At 51.5% G+C, this 10,824-nt stretch overlaps 1 protein-coding gene across 1 annotated transcript in view; it reads left to right on the top strand.

The window, feature by feature from the left end:
* Positions 1-9,361, top strand: part of LOC138636399 (mucin-2-like) — a 14,951-nt gene extending 5,590 nt beyond the window's left edge. The window contains exons 2-5 of the mRNA XM_069724397.1: positions 283-884; positions 966-1,127; positions 2,108-2,312; positions 2,614-9,361. Of these exons, the coding sequence (XP_069580498.1) occupies positions 740-884; positions 966-1,127; positions 2,108-2,312; positions 2,614-4,528 (2,427 nt within the window). The 5' untranslated portion in view covers positions 283-739 and the 3' untranslated portion in view covers positions 4,529-9,361. The remainder of the gene's footprint in view (positions 1-282; positions 885-965; positions 1,128-2,107; positions 2,313-2,613) is intronic.
* The last annotated feature ends 1,463 nt before the right edge of the window (positions 9,362-10,824 follow it).

Here is a 10,824-nt window from a genome sequence, read left to right as displayed (position 1 = left end):
TGTGTGTGTGTGTGTGTGTGTGTGTGTGTGTGTGTGAGAGTGAGAGTGTGTGAGTGTGTGTGTGAGTGTGTGTGTGTGTGTGTGAGTGTGTGTGTGAGTGTGTGTGTGTGTGAGAGTGTGTGTGTGTGTGTGTGAGTGTGTGTCTGTGTGTGTGTGTGTGTGTGTGTGTGTGTGTGTGTGTGTGTGTGTGTGTGTGTGTGTGTGTGTGTGTGTGTGTGTGTGTGTGTCTGACGTCCTGTTTTGTTCATCAATAAACTATTGTCTCCTCTCTCTCTGGTTCAGGACCTCCTGTTGGCCGTCATCCCGTCTCGCTCCACCAGCTGCAGCGCTCATAGCGTCCGCTCGTTCTTGTTGCCGTGACGCTGGTTTCAATCAGTTGTAGGGGGCGCTGTTCTGCAGCCTCAGGTTGTGAACGAATGCGTTTTTCGTGGGTGATTTCTGGATGGTGAATTTTCACCCTCGCTGTCGTCTCGATGGGCGATGAGCTCGTACTTTTAGTTAAACTTACGGTCCAGCAGCCGCTTCACTTGAAAAATGTAGATTAGCTTCATCGTGAAAAAAACAACCAAAACAAACAAACCTTTTCTGTTCACGAGGGAAATTCAGTTTGAAAACAATTTACAATACAAAAAAAATGTAGCTGGACTGCGACCAGGATCGCGTGTTCAGCGGCTAACGGCTAGTTAGCGGTGAGCATTAGCGGTGGCCCGGGGCTAAGTGTGGGCGGAGCAGGGGTGCGATGGAGTACCACTCCGGTGGCAGCCTGCCCCTGCTGGGGAGACCGCGGTACTGCCCCGGGGCCAACGCTAACGGAGGATACCTGTGTGAGACGGGACACTGCTGCGGAGAGACCGGCTGCTGCACCTACTACTACGAACTCTGGTGTACGTTGTGGTTGTTAACGTCAATCAACATTTAATATTCGGTCCCCGCGTCCGTCTCGGTAACACCGTGTCTCCGTTCAGGGTTCTGGCTGCTGTGGACCGTCCTCATCCTGTTCAGCTGCTGCTGTGCGTACCGACACCGTCGAGCCAAACTCAGAGTCCAGCAGCAGCAGAGGCAGCGAGAGATCAGCCTGCTGGCCTACCATGGAGCCAACTCATACCCCTCCTCCATGTTGGACCTCAGTAAGACTTCTTCTACTTCTACTTCTTCTACTTCTACTTCTTCTTCTACTTCTACTTCTTCTACTTCTACTTCTTCTTCTACTTCTACTTCTTCTACTTCTACTTCTTCTTCTTCTACTTCTTCTACTTCTACTTCTTCTTCTACTTCTACTTCTTCTACTTCTACTTCTTCTACTTCTACTTCTACACTTTCAGTCTGGTGCGACACAACGTTTTCGAAAAAGAAAGAGTTACGTGGACCGGAAAACTTTACGTTTCCAAGGAAACGTGAACCCTGTCTTTATGTCTGGGTTGGTAGGTTAGTGGGTAGGTAGGTTAGTAGGTAGGTAGGTTAGTGGGTAGGTTAGTGGGTAGTAGGTAGGTGGGTTAGTAGGTAGGTAGGTTAGTGGGTAGTTAGTAGGTCGGTAGGTTAGTGGGTAGTTAGTAGGTAGGTTAGTGGGTAGTTAGTAGGTCGGTAGGTTAGTGGGTAGTTGGTAGGTAGGTTAGTGGGTAGTTAGTAGGTAGGTAGGTTAGTGGGTAGGTTAGTAGGTAGGTAGGCTAGTGGGTAGTTAGTGAGTAGGTTAGTAGGTAGGCGGGTTAGTAGGTAGGTAGGTTAGTGGGTAGGTTAGTAGGTAGGTAGGTTAGTGGGTAGTTAGTAGGTCGGTAGGTTAGTGGGTAGTTAGTAGGTAGGTAGGTTAGTGGGTAGGTTAGTAGGTAGGTAGGCTAGTGGGTAGTTAGTGAGTAGGTTAGTAGGTAGGCGGGTTAGTAGGTAGGTAGGTTAGTGGGCAGTTAGTAGGTAGGTTAGTGGGTAGGTTAGTAGGTAGGTAGGTTAGTGGGCAGTTAGTAGGTAGGTTAGTGGGTAGGTTAGTAGGTAGGTAGGTAGGTAGGTAGGTTAGTAGGTAGATAGGTAGGTTAGTGTAGTTCCTCATCTTTATTTGCAAAAAGGCCCAACAGTCATTCACAACATCAGCACCGACCTTCCTCCCCTCTTCTGTTTCTAGGTTTCCTGGCGTCGCTGAAGCTGCCGTCCTACGAGGAGGTGGCGGCCCAGCCCTCCACCCCTCCACCTCCCTACAGCTCTGTGTTCACCACCCCACGCTATCCCCAGCCTCCGCGCGCCGCCGACCCCCACCTGCTCACGCAGCACGGCCCGCTGCTGCACCGGCCGCTCAGCGACGGCCCGTCCTCCCTCAGCTCGGACAACAGGTGACCGTGCTGCTGGCGACACCTCGGCAGAAGAAGCAGTAGTGGTGGTGGTCGTGATTACTGGTGTGGACTCCCATGTCAAGACGGTGCCACCACCACTGCTGCTACTTCTACTGCTGCCAAAACCACGACTGGTAGTCCTCCTGTTGTTATTATCGTTCGTTCTTCTAGTTAAACCTCCTGCTAACACCGTAGAGATGACGGTTGCTACCATTTCTCAGTACTCTCGTATCTTTGGTCTTACGCTGCTCTGGTTTGAGGACGAGATGCACACAATAATAAATGTGTATCTTTCCTGTAGCTCCAGTTGTTCCTGTGACTCCTGCTGCCCCTCCTCTCCATGTAGCTCCTCTCTGTCAGCGCCCATCACCTATGAGACTGACACGAGCCACGCCTCCACGCCCAGCGAGGCCGCAGCCCTCGCTCTCGACGTAACCATGGAGACCATCGTTGCCGCTGCAACCTGCCTGGAGGTCAATGAGGCGCGATTAGCATCTGAGAGGATGGCGGCTGCAGTGGCCATTGACATCGGTGATGCAGATGCTGACGGAGCTCAAGAACCCGTTGCCGTGGACGCATCGGTGCCCAACCGGACTGTTACCGTGGCAGTCGTTACCAGGGCAGCCTCCCCTCAGCCTCCGCCCTCCCCCAGTCCTGAGCTCACTCTTCCTGTTGGAACTACATCTCCTGTCAGTCCACAGCTGGACAAAGCACCATGTACCCCGATCACGTGCAGATCAAGTTCACTCCCCAGTCCGGGTGCCACGGCAACCCCACCCACCCTAACAATAAGTACTGAGAGCCCTGCAGGGGGTCGTGAAACGAGCCCATCCCCAAAACTCCCCTCAGCACCAGTGCCTCCGTCACCCACAGCTGCCGAAGCTGATTTAACAAGAACTTTTGATACAGCCCGTGTTCCTCGGAGCCCGGCTGCTGTACCATCCCCGGATGTGGGAAGAACTTTGGCCCTGGGAACCGGCTCAGCTGGACTCCCAACTCTGGACCCAAATCTTAGCCTTGTGCCAATTCTGGCACCTTCCCAGCTGACACCCACAAACCTTGGGCAAGATCAAGAACCAGAACCACTTCTGTCAAAGCTAACTGAAGCTCCAGATCCGGTTCCTTCACACCTTATCCCAGTTCCAGAACCACAACCTAAAAGCACTGAAGTCGCAGATCCTACGATCAACACAGTTCTAACTTCTTTACCTGCACATTCACATCTTGGCCTCGTTACAGACGCACCGCCGACTTCACCCACGGTAGCTCCATGCCAGAACCTAGAACTGTCTCCTGGACCAGGTGTGGTCCAAGTTCCTCCCTGTCCAGGGTCCGTTGCTGTTCTTGTATCTTGTCTAGATTGGGCAGCAGCACCAGACCCGTGCGGTCCTTCCCTGGTCCGGTCTCAGACGTCACGGTCAGACCTCGGTCCTCCATTGCCTTCAGACGTCCAGGCTGATTTTAGTCCCGGTTCTGGTGTTGGTTCCAGATCGGATTTTCTGTGCACCCCTACCCCGGTTCTCCCCACACCTGGGTCCTCCTCGTCCTCCTGCCCGGCCATAACCATCGAGTCTGACTCCTCTGTTGGCACTTCTCAATCACCTCCTGCAGCCCTCTCCCCGTCCTCCCTCCCCTCTCCACCTCCCCCGTCCTCCCTCACAGCACCACCTCTACTCCTGGACCCCCTCACTGCTCTCCACCAGTCCGACAAAGGTGTGTCTTCCTCGGGCCACGTGTCCTCCCTGTCCCCGTCCCCTCGTGCTACCCAGTCCCCGCCGAAACAGACTCTGTTCTCCCCCTGCGTGGACGTCTTCGAGCCGGGACCTACCAACTGGGAGGACGGAGAGGACGAGCAGGAGGAGAAGGACAACGATGAGGATGAAGATGAGGACATGGGAGCTGATGAGAGCCAATATCGACATCGTCGACTTACCGGCGACTCCGGCATCGAGGTGTGCCGGTGTCGGGTGGAGGACGAGGAGGAAGAGGAGGAGGAGGATGAGGAAGAGAAGAGGGAGGAGGCTGGATGGCGAGAGGAAGGAGGGGAGAGAGATAAAAAGGGAAGCAGAAACACGGATCTCCACGACAGCGTGGATTGCCCTGCCAGAGGTCAGGTGACCACGGGGGAAGGACTTGCACTGTGTACCCCGACCGCCACCACCACGCCGACATCCGAGGACGGCGGCGAAGTCGTCCTCGTCATTGAGACCGTGTGATGGACGGAGACGGTCGGGTCGAACCGTTCGGTGTCCAGACGAAGGTTCAACAGGAAGTGAACGACCCTTAAAACTGACTTTGGAGATCCGTCTGTAACCGCAGAGGTTGTGAGTTCGGTGACGCGGGGATCAGACGGTCGGCAGGACGACATTCAACAGAAGCATTAGCTCACTACGAGTTCTGCCTGTTTCAGCCTGGTGAGTACTGGAGAGGCGTTCAGTCCGACTGCATCAGGGCTGCTAGAAGTCACGATTTGTATGTTGTCAGCAGTAAAATGTCAAGAAAAACCAGAACCTCTGCTCCCCATTTCAAACCCGACAGACGACAGCGTGAAAGATATTTAGCCGAGCACCATTGTTTACAGTTGGAGTTGTTTGTTCACGAAGAATTCTCTACCAAGCAGCTTGTTGCAACGCGTCTGCACATCCATCCTGTAATGTTCAGTCAAAGCAAACAGTCCCAGAACATAAAGGGGAAGATTCGATTCAGGAAAACGAGGAATCGCACAAAAGTGTATAAGAGAAGAATTAAAAAAACGCGAGCTCCCTGCAGCTTTCTAAAACACCAGATTTTTACATAAAGAGTTTGAAACGTTTGTTTTCAGTCTGAATGGGAAGACAGAAATTCGCCGCCTGTAACAGACATCTTACAAACTGTGTCAGGGATCTGGATCCAGGGATAAAGGGAGCTCGGCGAGTTGCCCCGACGTACGAGTCCTCGTTTCCCCGAATGTCTCCATCGATGGCGGAGGGTCCAGGTAGACGTACTGTTCTTAAAGAGGCTCGAAGGCACCGCGTCATCGCCACCGGCTGTTCAGCCGCCTAACGGTCCTTTAGCATCTGTACAGTACTTCCTGTCCCACCGTGGGACTGTTGGACCGCTCGATGGACCATGTCAGAGGAAGGATTTCATCCTGCCGGATCGATTCTCTTTCTCATTAAACAATTATAGTTTTTCCACCAATTTTAGATGCTTTTTCAAATTTGTCACAAAGAAAATGTCCGATAAGTTTTGCAAAGAAGAATTCAGTGTTTTGGGGGCTGAAGAGGAAGATCAGGATATCGTGACCTTCAGTTTTTATCCCTTTGAACCGGTATTCTCTACATCAATATCTATTAGCAGTCTTTTTCTCGCCCACATTCATTCGAGGGATGCTGCGTCACTACATCCACCGGGCACGTTTAATCAGACCTGCGGGTGACGACGAGCTCGCTAACCAGTTAGCACGCTCATTTAGCCGTGCTGCACATGCTAACATTAACATGCTAACGCCAGCTTCCTGTACCTGCTGTCTGTCGGTTCATGTTTCAATCAGACGTAAACAGCTGTGGTTAAAAGCTCTAACTCGCTCCTTAACTAAACTCAGTGAGGATACGTTAACGGTTCAATGCACTAATGCAGTTTTATATCACAGCGGTGGAGCTTCGCACAAATATAATCGTGCTGCGTTAAACGAGCACCGTCCAACTCAACCGACGTGAACGACGCGACCTTCTGCCCACGTGACGTAAACGCTGCGTGAAGACGCATCACGCCTCAAACAGAAACCACGCTTCATATCCACTTTAAATAGTTTGTGACGGAGGTTTGGAGATGAGCCGGGGACAAATGGTCTGCAGCGAGGCAGATGTGGGAGGAGGATGATGATGATGGATGATTCACGCCGGCTGACAGAGAAGACTGATTCATTCACCGAGGGGACAAGACGTCTGTCAGGAGACACCAGTTCGTCCATTTCCCTCCGAGCGTTTGTGGCGACGGGATTCTGAGGAAGGTTTTTCGGGGTGGACGAATCCGACAGCTTCCTGTTCGTCGGCCTGTCAGCGGTGAAAAGATCTCAATGAATACAAACAAACAATGGTGTCGTTTTCAACGGAGACAAAGCAGCGACACGTCATCGCTGGCGTCATCCATCGCTGGCGTCGTCATCGCCTGTTGCTCCGAGTTTAAGGTCAGGAAACGATGACATCGTCGACACCACAGTCCCGAGCGAAACACGAACTTGTGGCACCCCCCTGTTCATAGACTCCTCCCCGTCCATAAACCCCTCCCCGTGCGTAGACTCCTCCCTGTTCATATACTCCTCCCCGTTCATAGACTCCTCCCGGTTCATAGACTCCTCCCTGTCCATAGACTCCTCCCCGTCAATAGACTCCTCCCCATCCATAGACTCCTCCCTGTACATAGACTCCTCCCCGTCCATAGACTCCTCCCAGTTCTCCGATCCTGAGAGAAGGGCGGTTTGTTTGTCGCTGTAACATATTGATGTTTCGTACACCGTCGGCTTGATAGATGCGTCAATATTGATATTTTATGAGACATGAAGGTAAAGTATATTTTGTCAATGACAGAGTTAGTTACATTTGTACAATACACGCTGGTGTGTTTTAAATCACCGTAGAATCTGAAATTAGTGAAGAGCAATATTTTTCACCAGTAGGAGTCCGTGTGTAAATAAAACCAGACAACAAATACAGGACAGCTGTTTCTGACTGAAGGAATCCGTTGGGATCGCTGGTTCAAATCCAGATCAAACAATGTTCGGAGGACTCAAACTTTCAAACAGACATTTTGTAGACATGGTGGAGATTTCACCCAACACAGCTGCATGATGATCGTATGGTTGTTAAGAGATGTAGTTTCCAACACGCCTGACGGAGGTGTGACGTCACACACGTGACTCTGTTGAACCAATAGTGTAGAAAACAACATTTTCTCACCTCGTTCTCTGGCGTGTTTCATCGGGACGTTAAACGCAGGATTGGCTTCGTGGTGAGATGCCTCTTTAGTTTTTCTTTCGCCCGCTCCAACAAAGTGCACTTGATTTTACAGCTGTTAAAAAGCTTCCCAGATGTGCTGCCCGCCGCAGCGTGTTGGAAAGTCGGACTCTCTTAACCAATCAGAGGAACGTCATCAGATGATCGCTCCAACCAGAACTCTTCAAGCGGGAACGTTCGGTCGTGGACTCGGAGAGTAAAGACACGAGGCGGCGTCGGTAACTCGACCGTCTCCGATGGAAAGAGCTCCGGGTCCGGGTCGCTACCCTTAAACCCTGTGTCCATGCTGCATTACAACGTGTACTTCACGTCCTTCATGCACACCTTTCTTGGCAGAGGAAGCCGATCGGACGAAGCTCTGTTGGCTTTCACTACGACTAAAGCAATGTCCTGCCGTCGGGACGATGTGACGGAGCAGATCGTTCCTGGTACGAATGTCTCGGTAGTCAGTTTAGTAAAAACACCTACACCTGACCGACTTCGCTCTCGGTCGGACGAACGTGATCCAAGTTCACAGTGAAGTTTTGGTCCGACCAGGACTTCTGAGAGCTCGGGCGGATTCTCCGAGGACGTCTTTGACCTGTGAACCGAAGAGGTGGCGGAGACTTCTCCAGAGAGGTGGAGCGTGACACCGAGCCGTTGATGTTGTGGTTGATGTTGTGGTTGATGGTGTTTTTTGTTTACCTGAACTAATAAGGTTATATATCTCCATGGTTACAGAGTGCCATTTCTACTTGACAACTGTTACTACTTAGCGTTAGATGGAGCTGTTCTCGCTCTGTGTGTGTGTGAGTGGGTTTTGATTAGAGTGACTGGAGAAATGTTTGAAATCTGTGAGTCAGGTTCCCAAAGGCTGCGCCCTGAGATCAGCCTCGCACAGGAAGGTCCAAACCCTCACCGCAGCGGGACGGTGGTTCTGATGGACCGGCTTCAGTTTCTCATCCAGCAGACTTCTTCGGTTGGACCGGCTCTTAACCTCTTGTAGGGTTGTTGACACCGTGATGGAGTCGTCGAGGTGACGTAGACATTTTGGCCGTTAGCTTGATAAATTGTTAGCTTTTGCGACTTCTAGACGCCGTCTGTGTTGCTGTTGCCTAGCAACGTTGTTTTTACGACTCAACCACTGGAACGTCGAGCACGCGCGACTTCCCGTGTCGTAGCCAAGAGTTCACGAGGTCCGCTTGACCGCAGCCTGAACGAGTCGACGAGAGGTTAAAAACCAGATGAACCGAAGGAGTCCGCTGGATGAGAGGAGAAACTCAGGGAGTCCGGGCGCCTCTGGACGACACCTGAATCGACTGTTACCTGGAGAATCTTCAGACGTCCCGCCGAGGCCTCGTCGGTTCGGAGGCTCGGCGGGACGGCTGCGGTCTGAAGTCGAGGACGAGGTGGACGGGACGGGGAACCAACGGGAGCAGCACGCCAGAGCTCCTCCTCCGACTCGACCATCCCGGTGCTGTGAGGCATGTCGGAGCTTCAGACTGAACTCTTGGACCATCTCCCCGTACGCCAGGCTGATCTGAGGACCGGCTAACCTTTGGAAAACCTGTCTTTATGTCTTTTTGATGAGTTCATCCAAACCTTGTTTTCCATCTCGTGGGTGGAGGAAAACCTTCATCCTCTGAAGAGGTTCAGTGAGCGGAGTCACGTTGGCGGGTCGAAGTTTGGTTTTACACCCAAAACTGACATCTGCTTCACTGTTTATCGTCCTCTCCAGACTACTCAAGTCTGACTTCTAACGGAATAGATTTTACATAAATGAAAATAATTTCCTCGTCTGTTCCCCCCGTTGTCGGCCACTAGGTGGCGTGTGCTGCTGCAGTAAACATGGAGGCAGTGAGTAGATCAGTGGTTCTTAACCTTATTGGAGGTACTGAACCCTGCGAGCTTCATCAGTGCATTCACCGAACCCTTCGTAATTGGAAAAATAAAATATGATTTCTTCAAAACATAGGTATATATTTTATTAGTGCACAAAATGAACCATGCATCAGTTGCACACAAAATCACTGTGCAAAGAACAAAACCAACAAAACATGAATTTCACACAAAATCATAACTCAGTGAATATTTACTGCAAATCAATGTGACTTTTGCTGTTGCCTTTCAGATACAAGTTCAGAAATGCGCGGCTTCACCTTGGCAAGTGCCACTCTCATATCATTTTCGAATAAACTCTATTTTAGAATAGACTCTATTCCTTAAGGTGCGTTCACACCGAGCGCCCCGTTCGGTGTGAACGCAGCATAAGTTTTAGCTTTCTCCGTGCTTTTTGGGCTATTCAAGCCACCGTAGGGCTACCCAAGCCATCGTAGGGCTACCCACGCCACCGTAGGGCTACCCAAGCCATCGTAGGGCTACCCAAGCCATCGTAGGGCTACCCACACCACCGTAGGGCTACCCAAGCCATCGTAGGGCTACCCACGCCACCGTAGGGCTACCCACACCACCGTAGGGCTACCCACGCCACCGTAGGGCTACCCAAGCCACCGTAGGGCTACCCAAGCCATCGTAGGGCTACCCAAGCCATCGTAGGGCTACCCACACCACCGTAGGGCTACCCACGCCACCGTAGGGCTACCCACGCCACCGTACCGTTATGCTGCGTTCACATCGAACGGGGCGCTCGGTGTGAACGCACCTTAAGGAATAGACGGTCATTAATTTTTAAAGCGGCAGCTCACTTGTGTGTGTCTGCCGAACCCCTGAGAGTGACTCATCGAACCCCTGAGAGTGATTCATCGAACCCATCGAACCCCTGAGAGTGATTCATTGAACCCCTGAGAGTGACTCATTGAACCCATCGAACCCCTGAGAGTGACTCATCGAACCCCTGAGAGTGACTCATTGAACCCCTGAGAGTGACTCATTGAACCCATCGAACCCCTGAGAGTGATTCATTGAACCCCTGAGAGTGACTCATTGAACCCATCGAACCCCTGAGAGTGACTCATTGAACCCCTGAGAGTGACTCATTGAACCCATCGAACCCCTGAGAGTGACTCATTGAACCCCTGAGAGTGACTCATTGAACCCCTGAGAGTGACTCATTGAACCCCTGAGAGTGACTCATTGAACCCCTGAGAGTGACTCATTGAACCCCTGAGAGTGACTCATTGAACCCCTGAGAGTGACTCATTGAACCCCTGAGAGTGACTCATTGAACCCCTGAGAGTGACTCATTGAACCCCTGAGAGTGACTCATTGAACCCAGGTTAAGAACCACTGCAGTAGATGGTGGAGGGTTTTCATTGAAAGGGGCAGATGGGATGAAAAGAGGATTCTTGAAAGAGTTGGTTGGATGAACAACGACGGTGAGGTCCATGACTGGCTAAATAAATATAAATGTAATAATAATAATACTATAAATGGAAGTCCACTATGAAATCCTGCCGTTCTCTTCATGTGAAAACATCCACTTTGAACCGTCGACTAAAAGCTTCGAGACGTTTTGGATGGTCGGGTCTTCGGCCTGTAAAACCAGCGCCGACCCTCAAACGTGACTCCAACTGTGGACG

This window comes from Brachyistius frenatus, unplaced genomic scaffold (genome assembly GCF_029030835.1).
Source record: "Brachyistius frenatus isolate BFR_SWC_R1_liver_20210118 unplaced genomic scaffold, ASM2903083v1 Contig_375, whole genome shotgun sequence".
In the NCBI taxonomy this organism is placed as follows: Eukaryota; Metazoa; Chordata; class Actinopteri; family Embiotocidae; genus Brachyistius; species Brachyistius frenatus.
This window is presented reverse-complemented; position numbering and strand designations above follow the sequence as displayed.